Below are 23,277 nucleotides of genomic sequence, written 5' to 3' on the forward strand. Positions count from 1 at the left end.
AGAGCTTTAAAACCAGTCTTCCTCCATCCTCGGTGGCTGCTAATAGAGCATTAACGCGGGAGGCAAGATGTTTAGGTAGGCGTAGGAGATACTACCACCACTACTCCCATTTACAGCATAAACAAATGTGCAAAACACTTCCTCCATCCACGATAGTCAAAGCAATAGACAGCACGATGGAGACTTAAACTTTCTCATGACTTGGTATGCGACATTACTACAGTAGTCGACAGATTTCATGCATGGAGAATATAGTTGCAACCGCAATCATGGAACAATTAATATAACCCAGAGGATAGCAGAAAAATCAGCAGAAAATTTGAATAAATAGACGTAGGCACCCTCTCACAATGACATTCTTTTCTCACATGAAGTTAGAAGGTCGAAATTCTTGAAGGGAGAGTTAGAAAGATCAGTTTGATAGAGAGTTAGATTAGTTTGAGAGTTAGAAAGATTAGTTTGATAGAAAGATTAGTTGGATAGATAAGAAGTTAGTTGATAGATAAGAAGAACATCAAGATCGAAAGCACAAAATCCATTCTAACATTATCCAAGAGGTTAGCATCTTTTGTTTTTCATTTCGTTTTACTTTATTCGTTAAATTTGGTATAAAATGTGTTAAAAAAAAGGAAGTTTAGTTAATAGATACGTACGTCCAATTGGGTATCGATTATTAATATTGTATTTGGAAAGCTTTTTAAACCATTATGGAATAAAAGAAAAGAGTTTAGAGAAAAGAGGTAGTTAATATCGTACTTTGCACAGAAATATTTAGTTTTAATTCTATTTTATTTTTAGAATGTGTTTACATACTTTTGTTAACATATGAGATTACTCTCATACATGTTTAACACCTTCTATTTTATGTACTTTATGATAGACGAAAGATTGATTTTAAGAGTTTGCTTATAAAAGGCATATCGTTTTTTTTTAAAGATTGTCTTCGAAAGATAGATTAGACAAGTAATGATTAGTAAGCGACAAAATTGATATCTCTATTTTTATTTTAAAAGAAAGATTGTATTCTCAAAAGAATTTGTGTTTGTGGGAATCAAGCTAGGGTTAAGCTTGAGATGGAAAAATTTACCTTTTGGGACGGGTGCCGAATGTGGATGCTTTAGAGAGAATAGTTGCTTTTTCCGACTAATATTTTGCTATGCATGGCATATACTCAGCCGAGTTATTGTTAGAATTTTCCGTAGAAAAAGATTGAAATTCCTTATTTATACTCTCTACCACATCCTAGTATGATAGTGAATGCTTGTTTCTTAGATTGAAGTAGGAAAAATGAAAATGCATATATCATCTAGGCATGCACCAGATTCCCTCTTGCTTTTGAATTCTTTGGTTAAACCAATTCGTGCAGGGTCGAGTATTCTTGATTGACCAAGAATTCTGGGGAAGTGTAAGCTTCAAGGTTGGGTGGAAAAAGCGCCTAACTCTTGTTCTCATCTGCGTTTGAAAGAAAGAAGGAAGCAACTCAGACTAAAGATCAACGGATGTATCTTCTTGTATATATCTTAAGGCTAATTGGAAGCCTAAGTAGAAAATGAGAATTTCTTTATATTGGATATTGTATTATTCATGTGCATTATTATGATATATTCGATGTTTGTTTATATTTTGTATAAAATATGCTTAAAGATTGAAATTTTAAGTTTATTTAAGAATAAAGCGTAGTTTAGGGTTAGATCCTAGATTGACGTCTTTACACCAATTCTTCTATGAAGGCACTTGGCACATTCTCCATTTTGAATTCTAGCAAGAAAATATCCTCTTCATACTTGGAGAAAAACTTCTCCCAACTTGTCATTGCATCTTGAGTCCTTTGCATCGTGCTGGAGAACAAGGGAACACTTTCTAGATGACCTTTGGAAAATGATTCCACAAATAAGAACTTGTTCAACCTATCCTTCAAGAAGTCAACCATCAGCTCTTCATCAGTCAACTTTCTTGCGAATAATGTTTCAACTACATTATGGATTTCTTCTAGAATTTTCTTGATCGATTCCTTTAGTCATGCCGACTCTTTGCTGAATCTTTCAAAGGATTCCTTCCTAGTCTAGACAACATAAAACCATCATGGAAAGTCATAAATTATGCTCTCCTGGACAACCTTCCCATCAATCAAAGTTTTCCAAGGAATTCCCATTAATGTTCTTAGTCGTGGAATTCTCAAGTCTTGATTAATATGTACATCTTCCCACAAACTATCTGTAGTCTCGAGTTTGTTCAGGATAGCAAGAATTATCTATTGGAAGTGAATCAAGTCTTTATAAATTTTCCAGTTAAAGTGAAGACATCCTCCACCCATTCCTTAGAGAACTAAGCTCTTCTCCTTCTTTCTTCAATGCCATCAATCGATTCTTTGGGAAGAGAGGAGTGAAGAACAAAGAATGGATCTTCCTCTCTAAGTGGATGCTTCAATTGTTGTAGATATGCGCATAAGGCTTTATTTTCATTCTTCAACCTCTTATTCTTCTCCTCCATCCTTTCCATTTTATCTTTTAGCACTAAATAAGATTCATCAAAATATTCCACTACCTATGTTGCGGAAGCACACCCTAAGTTAACCTCTTTGATTTCATACTCATGGGCATGATTTTACTCCTATCCTTATCCACCAGGCTAGGCACAACTAAGTACAATGTCCTAGATCCTGACTTGTCCCTTGTGATCTTGGAAAACTTCCTAGCTACCTTCTTTCCTACTGGCTTATCTATTCTGTTTAGAAGTTCTTCCAATTCTTGTGCAGGATCAATCTCTTCTTCAGGCTCTTTTCTTATCCTTTCCTTTAACCAATATGGAGTGACTACTAGCTGATCTTGAACTTCCATCTTCTCCTACTCTTGCTCCTTTGAAACCTCTTCCAAGGTGCCCAAGTTTCCAACATTCATTTCCATGAAACAATCTTCATTCTATTGTTCTGCATTAGGTGGAATTTCTTTCCTTTGATTTTCCTGCAGAGCAGGTCTATGGAAGTGCTAATGTTGAGAACATCCTATATATGTGCAGTGCCAATATCATTTTCTTATGGTTGGCTTCTTGCAACTTCCTATGTGAACATTTCGACCTTGTTCATGCTAGAAGAACTAGTCGATGGTTGTGCTTCCTCTATCCTTGGGCTTTTCTATTGTGGCTCTTTTGATTGAACTTCTTTTCTCTTCTTCATTTGTGACTTCCTAGGAACATTTTTCTCTTTCCTTTGTTTTTGTTCCTTCATGTGAAACTCCTCCTTCCTCGGCCTAGGCTCTTGATGACTCTTTTGTTGCTTCAGTATGGGAGTCCAAATCTCCCATCAATTGGTAAGTTAGGCATTCTTTTCTACCTTTAACTTTGTGGTGTGCTATTCAACCCAGTGCCTAGTAAATTTTAGGATTGGCCTACTTAAAACATTCAAATCATCAACCTCTAGCTCTAACCAATCTAGAGCCTAAATAGGCCTATCCTTCAAGTTTTCGTACTCTTGTTGAACTATATTTTCATCTTCCTTAACATGATCCAGCACCTGAATTACTTCACAAAGTCTTATCATGTTAAGGGACAATCTGGAAAACATCCTTTTCCTGACTTCAAAGTCATCCCTGGCATTGGCCCAGTAATCTTCCAACTAGATTTTGTGCTTGCGCTTCACTCCATCAACCTTCTTGATCTTGTTGTATGGGTCAAAGAATGACCTTGCATATGTAATGTCAAGTGATAGAATAATAGTTCATCCAGTGACTTTTCAACCGCTGCCAACATTAGACACATTTCGACGTAATCCCCTACGACAACTAGAAATTCAATTGACAACTTCTTCTTCTTTTGGATTTTGCCTAAGGCGTTCAATTACTTGGTAAGCTCCAACAACACCATCTTGTTCATTGGATATCTTGGAAACCTATATGGCTGATCTGAGAACCCCTGGACCCAGTTGTAAGTGAATTTTGGAAATTGGATAAACCAGGCTTCGTACTTCTTTATCATCTTTTTAGCCTCTTGCAATGACCTCATGTGGAATCCACCTTGTAACAATCTAGTCAAATGCATTGTGAAGGTGTCACTTACCAATTTTAAAGAAGTAGTGTTGTATAAGTGCAACTGTGGATAGCACTCATGAACTTTGAATTGTCCTAGTCCACATCCCATGGGTCCCTTTCTTGGCAAGCCATTGAATTTGCCCATTCTTGCTAGTGAGTAGATGACATATGAACTCATACAAAAAATTGGGATTGTTTCAAATTCTTCAACTATTCATGCAAGTTGTGGCTAATCAACATTTCCCAATCTATTATCCCATCCCCTTCCATTACTTCATTGATGAAGAAAAACATGCAAGGATCAAATAAGAAGGCTTGTTGGCATCCCATGATTCAAATCAACATTAGCACAAGGTCAACATACTCCTACTTGAAGTCCATGTTGGTGATTTTCTTGGGCATCTTGAAAATGTATGGCTTTTCTTTCTACATCCAAAATTTGTTAATTATTCTAGCACATCTCTCAATGTCAGCATCATATATCATCGTTTCTCTTTCTTTGGTTCTATAAGTCATGGACTGGTATGGCGGAATTTTGAATGTTTCTACAATTGCTTCAGCTGTTAGGTTGGCCAGGAGCTTGCCATATAGTGCCAAAATTCCTCCTCTCAGCATTATAATGCTTTGGGCATTCCATGATCAGCTCTGAGCATTGGATGGTTGGCAAGAAGCCGATAACTGCAATGATCCCACTCTTGACAATCCTAGTGGCAATGGCTAACGGAGCATATCCAATCGCTCCAAAAACTCTTCCAGAATTCTCCCAGCTAGAATATTCCTAAGTTAGGGTTGACTTCCTTCCACTTTGAAATAATCTTTGACTTTGGAAAGAATCCCTTTTGCTCATTTTTTATCTGTGCCTTCCAAGAAGTGTTCGCAACTTTGCTGGATTTCGCCATTCCTACAAAATAAAATAAATAGCATTAAAAATCATCATAAAGGAAATTTAAAATTCCATGAGGAAGGAATTCCAGCCTACAAAAATTTCCAAACTTGGAATAAAATAAAACCTCCAAGAACAAGAACTTCTGAAAAGATAATAAACTCTACTTCTGACTTTTCTCCACTTCTCTCTAGCTTCAAATGTCTCCAATAACCGTTGTGAGAAATGAATTCCAATTCTTCATTTAAATAGAATTCTTCTACTAAGTTGTTAAGTTGGCAAAAAAAAAAATTGGCACTTGCATTTGAAATGCACCATGTTTCCCTTGACAACTCGTCATTCAAATGGGACCCCACCATCAATGTTGAGTTCAAAAATGGAAATCTCCAAAAAATCCTTGAGTTGTGTGTCATAAACGCGGAATATTCCTTTTGCATGTTGCCAACTTATTAATTGTGAAAATCTTTCCCTTTCGAATGCATGAACATATTTTGAAATATTTTCCTTAAGAGAATTTTAAGGAATTTATCCACTTTTGCAGGAATCTTGTTTGTCTGGAATTTAGGAGAGAGAAAATTATTGTCGAGAGATTTCTTTTATCCTAAATAAATTTTTTTGTGTGTTCTTGTTGTCATCTTGCTCTGAAGGAGATTTTTGATCAATCAATCACTTTTCAAACCTTTAAGGGATTTTTTCCATCTCGAGCTCTGGGTTTTAGGAGAGAGAAAATTCTCACTAATCAATTTTTTCCTCGTGCATTGGAATTTCTTCACCTTCGGCGTAATCTATCCCTGAGAAGAATTTTTTTTTAATCTTGAAATTTTCCTCCTTGGCCATGAATTACTTTCTCAATTTTTTCCTTGGGCATAGTTTCTACCTTGTGGAGGATTTTGGAAAACTTTGAAAATTCCTCCCTTACCTCTTTCTAGCACTCCCTTCTCAACTTGGGCATTAATTCACCATGATGGAAGAATTTCTTCTTTGAATGAAAATTCCTCCTTACCCCCTATCTAGCGCTCCTCGATTTTGGGTGCTAATTTGTTGTGAAGGAGGGTTTTGACTTTTGGAAGGAATTCCTTCCTTCTCTTGATTTCGCACCCTGATCTCAACTTGGGCAGAATTTTGACCCTGTGGAGGAATTTATTGCATGGAGGAAAATTCCTACACTACCTTGTTCTGGTGCCCACTATCAATCTTGGGCGGAATTTCCACTAGGAGGATTTTTATGTTTTCTTCTTTTTCGTCCACCATGCCATTTTGGCACCCTTGCTCATCTTTGGGCAAAAATTTGCTATGTAGGAGGAACTCTTGAGGAATTGGAAATTCCTCCATGACCCTAATTTGGTGCCCTATATCTAGACTTGGGTGGATTTTTGGCAAGGAAGAGGAATTTTGTGAGGCTTAAGAAATCTCCTTGCCTTAAACATTTTTGCTCATCACTTGGATTTGGATGCCACTTTTGGATTTGAAGTGGATTTTCTCTCTGCCTTAGAAGGATTTCCATGCTTTTTCCACTTTAGGATAGAACTCCATACTTATCCATTTTTCCGATCAACTTACTCAATTTTTCAACTTTTTCAATTTGGACTTGGACTTTCAGGAATGCTCTGCCTTTAGTGTCCTGACCACCACCTGAGGTAAACCTACCAAAAATAGACTTACTAAAAATAGTACGTACTTCCAAATGTTAAATTAGGTCAAACCGAGATAGTGTGACACTTACTAAAAATAGTAAGTTTGATTTTTGGTAAAATTAGGCCAATCTAGGTTACAATGAAACTTACTAAACATAGAAAGTGCTCATAATTTGCTCAAATTTCACCGGTAGCTTCCTTGAAGTATCTTGACTTCATTGAAACATTTAGATTTTCCAAAACCCTAAGGAAATGACCTTAAATCTAAGTCTAAAGGGCAAAAACCCTAAAATAAATAAAACAAGCTCCAAACTTAGCCAAATCTGCTCAAAACACTTGCAGGCCTGATCAGAATTCATCAAAAACACTTGCAAACCAAGGAGACTAAAGGGATTGTTGTGAAATGACCCAAAGAACCAAAACCAAAAGACCTAGAGGATCTAAAAAGTAGTGGGTCCCCATTTGGAATGAGGTGATGTGTGATTAGGTCACAACATGACTCTTTTGACTAAGTGTTAAGTTTGTAGAGGTTAAGGGAAACCTCTGAACCTAGATCCCCCAAAATGGTCTATCTTTTTGTCAATCAACAATCAACATGACCAATCAACAAGTTTGGTCAACAATGGAAAGAGGTATGATGAACCCCCAAACCCCAATCTCTAACAAGGTTTAGCAATTCAACATTTCAGTCACTTTTGGTATGAGGGAAGAGTGAACCTTGATGCCCTGATTTTTGGTAGTCAATTATTTTTTGATGGCCGACTCAAGGATTTAATGGATGAATTTTTAAATTATCTCTATTTGGCCAATATAAGACACATTTCTCTGAATTAATTAAATTATTTTAGGGTTAACCTCTCCTTGTAATTGAGTTATAGTTTGATATATAACGAAGTTTTTTGGCAATCATAAAATGTAAGATCCATTGCATGAGCAAAGAAGGATTAATACGAATTAGATTAAAGTAGAGGAGAAAAGTAGACCCTTGTAGCAGAGCATATCCTGTAGCAATAACAGAATGTTCATGATTTGTTAAACATGCAACACTAGGAGATGAAATCATGTATCCTTGAGGTTGGTGCCTTCTAAAAGAAGATGAGATTGGTGTCTCTTCCTAAGTTTATGCTCAGTTGTGGGGATTGGTGTCTTCATTAGGTCAATGGCTACAAATTCTGTAAAGTGGAGATTGATATCTCCAATGGGTTGGTGCCTATAGACATTGAAAGATCTTTTCATTTCTTTTGAGACTGAATATGGATAATAGATCTAAGAAGTCCTCCATGGTTTTCTCCTGAAAGGGTTTCCATATAAATCCGGTGTCCTAAATTTTGTAGATCTTGTGTGTTTATTGGTAATATTGTTATTGATATTATTAATGGTTGATAAAAGTTAAATACCTCAAATATTGTCATATAATTTATTTAATAAGCATGTATCCCTCTGCACTAAGGTTTGGGAAGCTTCCCCCATCCAAGTATACAATTTAGCATGAAACCATGAATGATGAATACATAACAATAAACTATTTTTGTCCATCTTCTCAAATAAATGATATGTGTGTCTAAGTGTTAACTAGGTTGTGGTGTAATGTCCTTTTCTAGAACATTTCTAATTTTTTCCCTAAAACAAATATTCTTACTCAAATGATAATGGCTTTGTTTAAAATTACGAATTTATTATTCAGATTAATAATTTATGACAATTCTAAAAATATATCATATCTTGAATTTAAGCTATAATTCTCCTTTAAACTTTGATGAATTCCTCGTGTATGTCTACTTTAAAAGTGCTTTCAGATCTATCTAAATTAGGGTTTTTCATTCCTAACTCGGCAATGGCAATTAACAGGTTTCTTCCAAACTTGCTAAAATAATTTAAGGGGTTTCATCCTTAAAACTCTTAATTTACCTTGGAGATTTTTTTTCCTATTTGGCTATAGTTCACTTGTATACAATTATAATATCTATTCCCCAAAATTTATGATTATTCCTTCTAAATCTACCTTATATACCTTATCTCTCAAGGGATACAACCATGCATATGTTGGTTGATTATTCTAAACAATTAAAGATTTATTTCATTCTAGTTTTGTGCAATATTAATTATCTTCTTTTGGGTGTTGCCTTACACTTGTTCCAAACCTCTCCAAAGGTGGCAGTTGGGGTAATACATAATATCACAAACATTTATCAGATCTTGAATCGATTCTTCTAAGAAGAGAAATCCCTCTTGACCATTAAAGGGATTTGTTGACAAGTGTTTTATGACCACACCAACATAGAATTAAGTTTCCAATGGTCACTCTATCCTCTCTTGAGAAAAGACCACTTGTATGCTAATATTGTGAAGATCATAGAGGCGGCTCCAAGATTCCTATTGTGAACTTGCGACTTTATGTTGGATATGAGCTCATTTGGCTTGATGTTTTGCTGGTAATCCAAGGGGGACTTACATGCGGTGAATAAGGCAAACAAATTTGTATTTCAAGGAGTTACTATGAATGATTTAGCAATAGATAGCTCTTTTGGAAATGTTTTATGAATAAAATGCGGAAAGTAAATAGGAAAAGGTTGAGAAATACTATTCTAAAGCTAAGGATGATGACTTTAATAGAAGATCAACTACAACTATGCTAGGACCAGTGCAATATTCCAAGGGTTATGCAAGAGATTTTCATATTGCAATGAATACCATCATAATGAACAATGAGCAATAACAATTGCAGTTAAGCATCCATAAAATGGGAAGCTCGGGCCAACTTTATAGTACAAATAGAAAACATCTAAGTGAAAAAAATATGACCTATAGAGATTCATCAAACACCATCACATTCTCCATTAAAACCAAAGTGTTTAATCTAACAAATTGAAACAAATCTAATCTAAGTGAGGAAGAGAAACCATGCAAATTCAAAATAGCTCAAGTAATCACCAAAATCAAAGGATCACTTTTATTATCTTGACAACTTATAGCAACAATTTCTTACAAATTCTCCCTTTTTTACAAATGAAGGGGTGAACCCCTTTTATAAGCCCCAAAATGAAAATGGACAGTCTATATTACAATAAGATTAATGGCTAAGATCTACCATTAAAAACTCTAATTAGGTTTTAGCCAAGAATGACCAAATGTGACACCAAGTAGGGGGCATGGTCATAAATAAGGAATCACGCCTATTTGCATTTAATAACCCATCCCCTCCTAAATAAGGCATCCATTTTGCATTAAATGACCCACTAATCCATTAAAAAGCCCACTATGCATTAAATAGCCCATCACTCCATGATGCATTTAATAGATTTAGATCTAAAATAGGATGACCATTATCTCTCTCCCTGATGGAAAATATGATGAATCTAGTCATGACAGCCTCGAGCTCTCCTATCGAGACACAACACAATCTCCAACTTGTATTCTAATATGGCAGTATCCTTTTCACACTTGGAGAAAAACTTCTCCCACCTTGGCACAGTCTCCTGAGTCTTGTGCATTGCGCTTGAGAGAAAGGAGATATTTTCCAGATGTTCCTTCAAGAAGGATTCTACGAACAAGAACTCATGCAATTTGTCCTTCAGATTGTCCACTATCAACTCTTTGTCAGATAGTGTTTTTGCAAACAATGCTTCGACCATATTGAGGATATCCTCCTGAATTTTCTTGACCATTGTCCTCAATAGAGCTAACTCCATATTAGATCTTTCAAAGAATTCCTTTCCAATACTTATTGCATAGAAACACTAAGGGAAGTAATATGCTTCATTTTCTCTGATGACTTCTCCATCTATTAACGCCCCCCTAGGAATCTCCATTAGTGCCTCAAGACATGGAATAGTCAAGTCTAGATAAATGTGTGTATCCTCCCATGAATTGTCCACGCTTTCCAATTTACCAAGGATGGCCAAGATCCTCCAATAGAAATGATACATCTTTAATGAATTTGCAAGCTAAAGTGAATACATTTTCTACCCATTCCTTAGAACATTTAGCAATTTTCCTTGTCTTCAATTCCATTCATTGATTCCTTCGGAACAAAAGAGGGGGGGAAAATTTCGGATCTTCCTCTCTGAATGGATGCATCAAGCATCATACATACTCACATAAGGCTTTTTTCTCACTCTTCAACTTCCTATTTTTCTCTTCCACTTTCTTCAACAACTCCTTCAGTGCTAAGGAAGACTCATCAAATTCTTCTATCACTTGTGCCCTGTTAGCACACCCAAAATAATTGTTGCAACATCATACTCATCTGGAGTGATCTCATTTTTGTCCTTTTTGTTGTGACCTTTTCACACATCGCCCATTGCAAATGGGGACCCTCCTTTTTTCCTGCTTTATAGGGTTTTTGTTAGAGCCTTATGACATCTCGCATTAAGTTTGTCAGTTTTGAATGACTTGAGTTTTGAACATTATGAGTCAGTGTGTGCAAGTCATGATTAGAACAGAGTCTAGATGTCATCATCGTGTCTAGAAATCCCAAAGGACAAAGATCACAATTGATTTGAGCTAATTTGGACAACTTTCTATTTTTGGAAAGTTTTGCTTTTTTGCTTTTTCCTATTTTTTAGGAAGTTTCATTTTTGGCAATTTGAGCATGATCCCTAAAATGGCTATTTTTAGAAAGTTTTTCCTATTTTTTAGGTATGCTTGCTTTTTCTATTTTGGGAAAGGGGATCTAGGGTTTGCACTACCAACACTGAGATGCAGTGAAAACAATTGTCAAATTCCTCCTAAAATCCAAGTTTTGATCAAAAAGCCAAATTCCTAAATTTTAGGGATCATGAGGAATTCAAGGGATGATTGAAGAGTGGTTTTTGAATTTCAAGGCAATCTGGGAATAAGTGTTCTAGTTATGGAGATTCAAAGTTTTGATTTCATCATTTTTTGAAATTCATGAAGTCTGCCTTGGAGGTAATAGCAATGAGTCATGAAGTTGAGAAAGTCTACCCTTGTAGAAGTGAAAGGTGCACAAGAATGATGAACTTCGCCCTTACCTTGGTGCACAAGATTATTGAAGTTTGCTTATCCTTGGTTCCTAATGATCACAAAGTCCACCCAAGGATATGAAGATGGTTACTAAATGTGTCTAATTCCGCCCTAGATCAGCATGGCCATGGTTCCCTCCAAGTTCACCTAACCTGCATATGGTTCCTAACTGCCCTAAAGTCCGCCCTAGAGAGAGAGGGTATGAAGGGCATGAAATTTGTCAAGTCTGCCCTAGGAAATGGTGCAAGGAAGTGATAAAGTCCACCTTGGAAGTAATGAGTCATGAAGCAAGGTAAGTCCGCCCAAAGGATATGAAGGAAGCATGTATGAAGTTCCTGACTTCTAGAAGGATATTATGGTGCCCAAAGTCAAAAAAGTCTACCTTGAGGAGAAAGAAATTTGGTTAAAGTCAAGGTGCACATATCTCTCCAATTCTACCCAATAGTATAACATGAAGTGCACAAATTCATGGAAGTTCGCCCAACAATATGAAGTGGTCATTGAAATAGACAAAGTCCTCCCTATGCTGCTATAAAGTGGAAAATTGGATCCTAGTGACTCCCCACCTAGGAGAGAGAAAGGAAGTCACTAGGATGATTTTGGCTTGGAGGAAATTTACATTCAAAAGATGAGCTTGAATCCACTAGATCCAAATCCAAGGTAAACAAGGATGCGAATTCCAAGTGAGTTGCAAGGGTGGAAGTGTGATTTGCCCTCTTTTGTAAATGAGAAAGTTAACTTGTTGACTATGTAGAAGAGAGAGATAAAATGAGTGAAATGAGGAGCTACTAGTTCTGGATTGCATTGTAACTTTGGATCGAGATACTTAGACTGATATGGATCTACCCTACAAATTTGGAGAAAAGTAGTCGGGACCGTGTTGAAAGTGCACACGGTCCTCTGAAAAATCCGTGAAACGAAAAGGGTTTTTCGGCCACTACAAATGGAGTCTAGATCTAAAAATACAACCACACACCTGCAACCTACACACAAAAAAGGAGGGAAGAACGTTTGTATTAGGGGTTTGCCTCAGTCAAACCCCAGTTGAGGAATCAACCTTGAAAGAAAGTAATTGCAAATGCTTGAATGTAAACAATGGAAGTGTATACCTTGTAGATCTACAATTTGTTGATAATGGTTGCTTTGCTTCTTGAATGTAATCACATGTGTCACATGAAATGGTATGTAACATGACAAAACCCTAACACACACACACATGCTTGCAAATGAATATTGTAATGTTGCTCCAAGAGAAAAATGAAGAAGACTTGAATGATTGATGAAGACCTTTCGCTTATCATGTATTTCGTGTGTCGCCTATTCATGTATGTCATCTATCTGCAAATGAGAGGACCAACTCCCTTTTATACATGCCTAGAGGATTAATTTTCATCCACCAAAGGCTGACAAAGAGAAGATTTGGGATCCCGAAGTGCAGATAGGGTCGGGGGGACCTATCTTGGGGCCACCCTAAGAGGGTGAGATAGGGGCGCCGCACCCCTATCCTGCCCTATCTTGGGGCCCGGATAGGTTCTTGAGGCTATCTCAAGGCTCAAACAAGAAGGGGTCAAGGGGTGAAAATATAGAAAGAGGCCTTGGTTGGGGAAGAAGATGTCGTCATCGAAGTGAGGACCTAAAATGTGGTTAATATTGTAGGGGTCACAATTTTATGACACTACATTTAGCCCCCACTTTAGCTGGAGTATGTCTTACGCCAATACTGTCGGTAATGTAGAAGAAAGAGAGATGAAGATGAGAGATCCAAAGCAAGATCTCAAGGAGTATAAGACATCGCTAATCTCGAGGAACAAAAGCCCCCAATCTTAGGATCTTAACTCACTCAAACATATGCAAGAACACACAAAACCAAAAGGGACATGGAAAACAAGAACAAGACCAAGCACAAAAGACACACAACAAACACAAGACAAAAGACCACAAACCAACTATCTGAAGAGACCTCGATACTCAAATGTCTTAACAACTAATTGAAACACAAGGACAAATGCCATCACATAAACACAAGCGATCACATAAAAGGGAAAATCTAACACCATCCATGAACCATCAATAGTAAAACTATGGGTTAATAAGAGGAAGGAGAGAGATGACATGAATACACACTTTGGTGATCCATGAGAAGACAAGCAAACAAGAGAGAAACCATGGACATCTTGCCCCTAAAACTAGGTGATCCATGGGGAGAAGGACATGGAAATCTATCCCCCCGAGTCTGTCTGGGTGATCCATGTAAGAGAGGAGAGTGATACATCGTTAGTTCCACCCAATGTCAAGCATGTGTGTGTGTGAAAGTGAGGTTTGAAGCACCTCATATGAGTCTATGCCTAAGTATGCTACAACCTATGTAGAATGTATAGTACAAATGCCAAGAAAGGCATGACATCTCACTCTAAGAGTTTGTGCTTTGGTTCCGAGAATAATCACCTTGCATAAGAGAAAAGTGGCGTCATCTCACTCTTAGAGTCCATGCTCTGGTTCCAAGAATGACCCATTGTACAAGAAAATAAGAAGTGAAGACATATCGCTCTAAGATTCTGTGCTCTGGTTCCGAGAATGACCCACTATACCAAAAAAAAGCAGTGTCATATCGCTCTAAAAGTTTGTGCTCCGGTTCCGAGAATGACTTACTGTACAAGAGAAAAATGATGATATATTTCTCTAAGATTTTGTGCTCTGGTTCCAATAATGTCCCACTGTACAATGCACAAGAGAAGTATAGTACAATGGAGCCATGTGGGTAACCCCCCTTAAGGTGTCAGCATAGGTTGATGTTTATATCTTAAGGAAAGTAGAACAAGGATACCTACCTTCATCACAAAGAAGATACCCGTTATGCAACAATGCTATAGATCCCAACAAGAGAGAGAATACTCATCAAGAAAGGATAAGATAGTTGAAAAGAGATATCTTGTTGTAAGTGTAAAGGAGATTCTTGGAGGAGAAGAGATCTTTGTTTAAAAGACATCTCCCTCCAAGGGAAATTGTCTTAGACAAATATAACATCTTCTAGAACAAAGCGAAGGAGAAAACAAGAATGCAATCCTTCCTCCTATTTCTAGGGGAAAGGGATTATTGATGAGGGATGACTCAGTTTTAGCCCCAAAGAAGGATGGGTGATTTTATCATAGATGTACATTATCAAGTGTGAAAGTGGTTGTAGTCAAGGACTTACACCTCTTGTATAAGAGAGAACCCTTGAGAAAACAACATCTATTTCACACAAGGAATGACATCAAGCAATATAACTCACACCATTCACAAAATAAAGAAAAGTGGATCCCTAGAGAAAGAGAGAGAGAGAGAGGGATCATTGCCTCCCAAGTGAAGGGACAATAAGAAGAACTTACACAATCTTCTAGAGATAGATTAAACATAACCAAATGCACAATTTACTTTCATGAATGCATGTCTCAAGAAGTGCTAATCTTCGAAAGGAAAAGCATCACATATTCCCCAAGGGGGATTAATCATAAAAGCGTACCATCATAAAAAAACAATAATCACATATGAAGAATGCAACCCCGAAAGGAAATAGTGATACATGAGATAAAAAAGAAGGAAATAAGGAGAGAAAATCCTTGCCCCCCAAGTGAGGAGGGTAAGAAGAAATGTTACACATCTTTTGATGGTGATTATTTTCAAGTAATATGCCCTCCCAATGGAACAAATCCTCTCAAGGAAGGGATACATACTTCTCAAGAGATCATTCTATGCCAAAGGGCATATCCAACTTGTGAATAACCAAGAGCATAGAAGAGGTAAGTTTTCAAAGAGAATGAAAGAATGAGAAGAAGTACACTACCCATTAAAGAAACTATTCTCAAGCAAAGAGGAAAACCCAAGAACAATTATATGCACTCATAGGAATGATTCTTTTTTTTTTTTTTGATCGATAACATATAATAATATATTGCTTTGAAAGAGAAGTATTACATTCAAGGGGCAGAAAGATAATCTGCAAATCCAAGGGGTCACGCCCCTACTATAAAAAACCTAAGCATCTACCTACTAAGACCCATAGTCACAAAAAGGGTTACTTACGAATACAAAAAAGGACCACACCACTAACCCCAGCAAACCCAGCCTAACTATGAAACCATCCCAGAGCTTCCTCTCTTGAGAAATTGGGAATACCCCTGATAGAACCAACCACCTGCTGCTCAATCCCACCACCTGGCACCATTCCAGGCCTTCCTCCACACAACGACCCACGCTCCACCACCTTCTCTGGTTTCTTTGGGAGCTGATGTCAAACCAGAGGCCTCCCATTCTCATCCAGGGGGGCCTCAGATCGAATGGGAGTCACCTTCCCACGGATATTGAAACGCTTAGTCGGCCCCAACTGGTGAACAAAGTTCACAATCTCCACCTAGCCATTTCTTGCATCCTCCACCTGCGCAGCAATTGGCCGAGAAGCAGACCAAACTACAAAAGGCTACAATTCCCCAACATCCACCCCAATCCTCATGCTTGGGCCCTCCGCCATCCTCAACCTCACACCAATGTCAGAACGGGCCACCACATCCTGTAAGCCTCTTGACCATTTGGGTCGTAAAACCAATGAAGCGATCCGCTGCACTTCCTCCTTCGACTTCCCCACCTGCAAGGCCAAAGTAGTAAACAGAGATGAGATGTCAAGATTTGTTTTGGGTCGCCAGTCCTGGGAAAGAAATTCCTCTCCCAACAAGAGCCGAATTGCCCTCCAGAAGACATCTCCATCCACTCTGAAAACGTTCGAAAGCCTAATGCTCGAAATCGGCCCTCGAAAAGCAAGCAGTTGTCCGTCCGACTCCGACGAAAAATTTGCCTCCATTCAATCTCTCCGCTACACAGAAATAACCCTGAGCACTCCGTTAAAAACCAAGCTTTCCCACAAAATGTCAAGAATCATCACACAAGGGACTTCAAGGCTGCCTCCATCTCTTGTCATGAAAGCTTCACACGCTTCACAGTAATCCCAACATCATCGCCAATCACTCCCTCCGCACACCTCCATCATCAACCAACACTTCGAGGCCACTTGCAACAATATTGAATAACACACACCATGAGGGACTTAAATTCCCACGGTGCTAAGGTTGTGAGTGGTCACAACAATTTGAACTTGGGTTCACTTTTCCAAAGCCATCAACTCAAGTCTTACTCAAGAAGACTACAATCTCTAAAGTCCTCATACATGCTAAATTTTTTTTCCAAGGAACCATTTTCTCCCACATTAGAAAGTTTGTCAACTTCCAAATTAGCCTCCCTCAGGACATGGGTAATTTTAAAATCTTCAAAATTGTTCAGTAGCAATTGCATCCTACGCACCTGCTTATCTAGAAACCACGCTTCCAATCGCCCTCACGCAATCCCATTCACCACTACTTGAGAATCACCTTCTAAATGAAGTTTCTTGACTCCCAACTTCCAAGCCATAAGTATAGCTTCCACCATAGCTTGACATTCGGCAACATTGTTCGATCCATCCACCAATCACTTGGCCACAATGGCCAGAATGTTACCATGATCATCTCGAGCAATCACCCTAGCACCCGAAGGCCCTAGATTGCCCCGTGATGCTCCATCAAAGTTAATCTTAATCCACCCCTTCTTAGGTGGAGTCCACTTCGGGGTTAGATTGCCCTTACTCTAAAGATTAGCCCTCAACAACCCATTAACAGGCCTGAATTTGACAAGAGGCCAATTCAACAAAAATTTAGCATCTGCTTGTGAGAAAGGAGTCTTGGCTAGATTCACATTAGAGGTAGCATTCGTAACCAATTATGAGATGGCCCTCTCCAGTCTAGTCAAAAACTACTGACAATTTTCCGCTCTACCATCAAACACTCTCTGGTTTCGCTCCTTCCAGAGTTCACATAACACGGTAGAGGGCAAGATCTTCCAAATAGCAGCAAAGATGGAATTTTTACCCAAACTCGGCCAAGATTCCAACCATTCACACAATTTCCCAGCCATGGGGTCCATCCAATTCAATCTCTGCAACCCGAAAAGCCACGCCTTCTGAGCAAATTCACAATTTAGCAAAAGATGATCCACATCCTCCTCAGCCTTTTCACATAGAACACAACGAAAAGGACCTGCAAACCCCATTTTCTTCAGGCGATCTCCAGAAAGAATCCGCTTATTGCCAGCCAGCCATGCAAAGGCTCCAACTTTTAGAAGACACGCATTGTTCCAACAAATCTTAGATTCCCATTCCTTCACCTTGGCATCTCTTTCCAAAAGAGTGATTCCCACCTTCACCAAGTAACAACCATTCTTCGACCCGCACCAAATAATTTCATCCTCCTCCTTTGAGAATGAAACCTCATGGTTACCCATGATCTTGCGCAGATACCTTTCCTCCGCTTCCCCCAAATTTAAATCCCTAGGGTCTTTCCAACTCCTTCTCTGCCCTGGTAGGGGCGTATCATTCGACAAAAAATTGTACACCTTAGAGCCCCAAACCTGTCCAGTCTTTAAAACTATCTGCTAAAGAGCCTGGGATTCTAAAGATGGATGTCCATCCCAGGAATCCTGCCAAAAGTTCGCCTTACGCCCATCACCAATTTGCGAAGAAATGTGATTTGTTATCAGGCTTCTACAACTCACCAAAAAATTCCACAAAGTTGACCCTCTTGGGGGGTCTCTCACTGTTAGGATCCTTTCCTTTTCCCTGCTATCCAAATACTTAGCTTGTAAAATTCTGACCCATCTCTATTCCGGTTTACTATACATTTGCCAAACCAACTTCGCCCCCATGGCCTCATTGATAATCTTCCAATCACGGAGTCCTGCCCCTCCCCCACCTTTGGGTTTACAAACTCTATCCCAAGCCATGAGAGGAACTTTATCCTGATCCTGACTACCATTCCACAAAAACTTCCTCATCTTCTGCTACATATTCTTGATGATAGAGGCTGGTAGTTTGAAGCAAGCCATTGGGAAAATAGGCATAGCCGAAACAACTGTCTTCAGCATTAGGATACACCCAGCCAAAGAAAGCCACTTACTCTTCCAGCCCTCCATCTTAGCTTTACAACCATCAAGCAACTCTTTCCACATTTCCGACTTTCCTGCTCCAGCAAAGAGCGGCATGCCAATGAACTTAACAGGGAGTGGACCAATCTTTATCCCGAACACTCTAGCAATAGCTCTCTGTAACCAACCTTCCGTATGAAAGAAAAAAACCTCTAATTTGAGCTAGTTTATATCCTGACCAGTCACCCCCATGAATCTATCCAAGACTTTCTTCATGAACAAGGCCTCGCGCATAGAAGCAACACTGAACAAATAGGTGTCGTCCGCAAACTGAGAATGAGTTGTGGGGACAACCCCTTGAGCAATCTCAATACCCTTCCACAACCCTTGATCTCTCTTACCAACAATTGATCGTCCAAGAACTTCAGCCATCAAAATGAAGAGAAAGGGGGATATTGGATCCCCTTGCCGAATACCCCTAGATGTTGAAAAGAAGCCATGAGGGCTGCCATTAACTAAAACCAAAGTTGAGAACTACATAATCATACTAGAAATCCACTTAATCCAGGACTCACCAAAACCAAATCTTTCCAACACAGCCACAAGAAAAGACCTGTCCACCCTATCATAGGCTTTCCGGATATCAAGCTTTAAAATCATTCTCCTCTGTCTACCCTTCATCGCCGTATGGATAGCTTCATGGGCCACAATCACCCCATCCACAATATTCCTTCCAGGGGTAAAACCACTTTGCTCACAGGAGATCAACTTATCAAGAATTAACTTAAGCCTATTGGCAACAACTTTTGAAATGATTTTGTAGATGGTGTTGACAATGAAATTGGATGAAACTCCTCCATCCCAGCCGGCTTGGCCTTTTTAGGAATGAGCGCCACCATCATACAGTTGAATTCCTTCAAAACAAAGCCTCTAGATCTAGACTCTTCAACCACTACAAGCAGCTCCTCTCCAAGCACCTCCCAGAAGGATTGGAAAAAGAACGCTTGAAACCCATCTGGGCCTGGTGCCTTCTCCCCACCCAACCCAAACACCACGGCTTTAACTTCCTTCAGAGAAACAAGCTCCTCCAGCTTGGAGTTGTCCTCCTGGAAACTAAAGGAGGGATTAGCTCCAGAAGCTCCACCTGAACCCCCGACTGGGCTATCCCATTCTTCTTCCACAAATTATCAAAGAAACTCACATCCTCTTTACCTATACTATCTGGGTCTTCAATAACCAAACCATCCTCAAGCCTCAAAGAAAGAATTTTGTTAAGACTTCACCTCACTTTCACTGAACTATGAAAGAATTTCGTATTTTTGTCACCCTCTCTCAGCCAATTAACACGCGACTTCTATTTCTAATAGATCTCCTCTCTTTGCAAAACTTCTTCGTACCTACTAAGAAGGTCTTTCTCTGTCAGGAAATCCACTTCATCCATTCCATCTGCCATGACTTTAGCATTCAAGGCCCCCAGATCACTTTCGAGTCTTCTCTTCTCATCAAAAATATTACCAAACACCTCCCTATTCCAAGATTTTAATTTCTGCTTCACATAGCTAAGCTTTTTGAAAAATTGATAGGCCAGGAACCCTTCCACCACTGGGGCTTCCTTCCACCACCCCACTACCAGCTCTTTAAAACTCGGTTCCCTAAACCACATCTTTTCCATCTTGAAGGGACATCGAATTGGGACAACATCATTCTGCACAACCAAGGAGACTGGAAAATGGTCTCACCTTGAGATGGCAAGTACCTCAGCCTCAAAAACAACCAGGGCAACACTCCAATCTCCTGCAAGGAAGAATCTATCCAATTTCTAAGGAATATTGGAAAAACCTCTACGCCTATTAGTCCAAGTGAAATCCCCTCCTTTAGCAACCACTTCTAGAAGAGCGTTGTCGTTAACAAAGGATTGGAAATCCAAATGTGACTGGCTCAATCTCCTCACCCCTCCACGCTTCTCAGAGGAAGAGAGGGTGGCATTGAAATCTCCAGCTATGATGGCTAAAAGGGGCCTCACTTCCTCAAGGCGCCTGGAGACATCCTCCCATAATTTACACTTCTCTATAGCCAAAGTCGGCCCATAGACATTAACAAGAAAGCAAGAGAAATTAATAGTCTTTGAAATCACCTTAACCATCTGCCAATACTTAGAGCTTGACACAACTTCCACATGAACAGCCAATGAATTCCACAAAATGCCCAAACCACCTGACGCCCCATCTGAATCCACAAAGTGACCCGACCATTTTTGCCTAACCCCGAAAAATGCAAGCAGCAGCATCACGACCCAACTTAGTTTCCTGAATACAAATTACTTCCAGCTTGGCCTGGTCAAAACCTCTTTTGGCAAGACGACACTTGTTAGGGGCATTGCAGCCCCTGACATTCCAAGTTAGGAACTTCATTGCTGCCCAGGAGAGAATAAGTCTCTCCTAGATCTCAAAAGAATAAGTCTCTCATTGCTGCCCAGGAGAGAATAAGTCTCTCCTGGATCTCAAAAGCCCAGGAGAGAATAAATCTCTATCTATTCTTTCTACCTCTCAAATTTCCTTTAGACTTAGGGGGATTTAAATTAGACTGTTTGATGGTCCTAACTTCTGTCTCCCCTACTTCTGCTGACAGTCCTAGAGAATCGTCACTTAAACCTTCCTCCTCCTCAGACTCCAACTCTCCTGTTACTCCATTACCCTTACTCGGAGACATGTGAATGTCCTTGTATCTTATTATATTTCCTTTTGCATTCACACTAAGGTCCTCAACTACTACCAGTGACTTAGCACTTTCACTCATCTCCTGGTACTTCAACCCATCCGCCGAGGTGTTGTAGAATCTATGCTGAGATGGATACCCTCCCCCTATTTCGCTTTCCTTTTCAACAGGCCCAACACCTATCTCCAGCCGCTTCCCTTCAATTCGAGAATCACCATCCCAGCCACTGCCCTTACTCACTTGATCCTCTTTCTCTTCTCCCAAACTAAGTCCTTGCCTGCGAGAGAACTCAACAACCTATTCAGGCAATCCCCCCGACACCAGCACAACGGACTTATCTCCATCCAACACAAAGGCCTGATGTAGCTTCTCCTGGCTTGGGTTGGAGTCAAAAAGTTCTTCCACCCCTACTTGAATATCTGAGCAAAGGCAAATGACCTCATCGCTTGCGGCCTCCGATACAAAACTTGGATTGATATTTCCCAAGCTTTGATCTACAACCGCACCAACTAATAGCTTCTCCTCCGTAGCATGATCTGCCTTTCCTTTACCCTTTTGACCTGACAAATAGTCTTGATCCTCATGGCCCCATTCTTTACAAATCTTGCATTTGACTATGATTTCGTCGATTTCTATATCTTGTCTCCAAACTCCTTCTGGAGACCTCATTTCAACAACCTTTGGTATCCCAAGACGCGGCTTCCACATAACACAGATCTGTGCATACATGCATGAACTGAGCTTATCAACCACTTCATCTGACTTGATAAATCTCCCTATTTTCTCCCCTACACTCTTAAAGATTTCCTCCTTCCAATACTCATGAGGGAGCTTGTACAGTCTTATCCACACAGGAATTTCCTCAATAGTAGCTTGTCTTGGGTCAAAATTAGGGGTCCAATCCCTTATATAAAAACCAACTCCCGACATCAAAAAGGGCCTCGACTCCATTAGAGCAGTCTTCTCCTCAGCCGAACCTACAATGATAAGAAAAAACCCATTAGTAAGAGTTTTTATCTCAAAGTGGTTACCCCATTCTTCATTGACCCAGTTTCTCACTATGGGAAAAGCTAGCCATTCGCCTCCCCATTTCATGAAGAAGGTTCTTTCGCACAGAAAAAGTACCGATTCCTTCTAGGCCTCCGATTCAATGCATATACTTACCGACTTGTTCTCAGTCGTTATCGGTATCCCACCCAGAGAGGGGTCTTTCAGGGGGCGCTGGAGTTTCTTCTTTATCCTTTCCTTCGACTGCTATTTGGTCCATTTCGGGAAGTTCAGATACCTTGAATGGCCCCATTTGGCTTTATCGTGCTCAAAAGGAAATCGGTTGGTCCCCCTACTGCGAGCCTCCCTCCGACTCCTTCTCGACTCTTGCCAATGCCACTAGTTTGAATGCGGAGGACACCATGGCCACTAATACACCCTCTGTGCAAAGTCCTGATCCCATCCTCACAATCGAGCTGCACCTCCGCCTAGAAACCCTAGCGTCCTCCTTTGCTCCTCCATCCCTTATTTGCTTTTCTCAAAATAAAGGGGAATATTACACCTCATAGGAATGATTCTTATGCAATAAAAGAGATCTTAATAATGAATAATGCAATAAGAAGAGATATTTAGAAAGAAGAAGGAAAATAAACTTCATTTTGCTACCCCTAAATGTGTCAAGTTGAAACAACATCAACAAATGATAAAAAGCCCCCAACTAAGTTGACTATTTATACTATAGGGTGAGGAGCAACATGAAGAGAAAAGAAGTGCTAAGGTATTATTTTGATGTCAAGGAAGACGACTAGATCTATTGTAAGAGAAATTCGTGCAAGATCATATTGCTTTTGAACAAATTTCTTAAATGCATAACATTTCCCAAGAGAATGTGAGTGTAAATCATGAAAAATACAATATTCAATACCTTTCACTTACTTAAGATCTTTGTTTGTCTTTTGAGGAGGAAAGTAAATGTTCCTATCATATTTCAATTTCCAATAAACTCTTGCAGCTAGTCTTTCAGGATGATAAATATCATCTTGACATAAAGGAGAAGGATCATTAGAAG

General features: G+C 39.3%; 1 protein-coding gene across 1 annotated transcript; it reads right to left on the minus strand.

The window, feature by feature from the left end:
- Positions 1 to 17,339: 17,339 nt before the first annotated feature.
- Positions 17,340 to 17,867, minus strand: LOC131069894 (uncharacterized). The gene has a single exon (XM_059208701.1). The coding sequence runs from the start codon at positions 17,865 to 17,867 to the stop codon at positions 17,340 to 17,342; it is 528 nt and encodes a 175-aa protein (XP_059064684.1).
- Between the last annotated feature and the right edge of the window lie 5,410 nt (positions 17,868 to 23,277).

The sequence above is a fragment of the Cryptomeria japonica genome, chromosome 7, assembly GCF_030272615.1.
Source record: "Cryptomeria japonica chromosome 7, Sugi_1.0, whole genome shotgun sequence".
Lineage (NCBI taxonomy): Eukaryota > Viridiplantae > Streptophyta > Pinopsida > Cupressales > Cupressaceae > Cryptomeria > Cryptomeria japonica.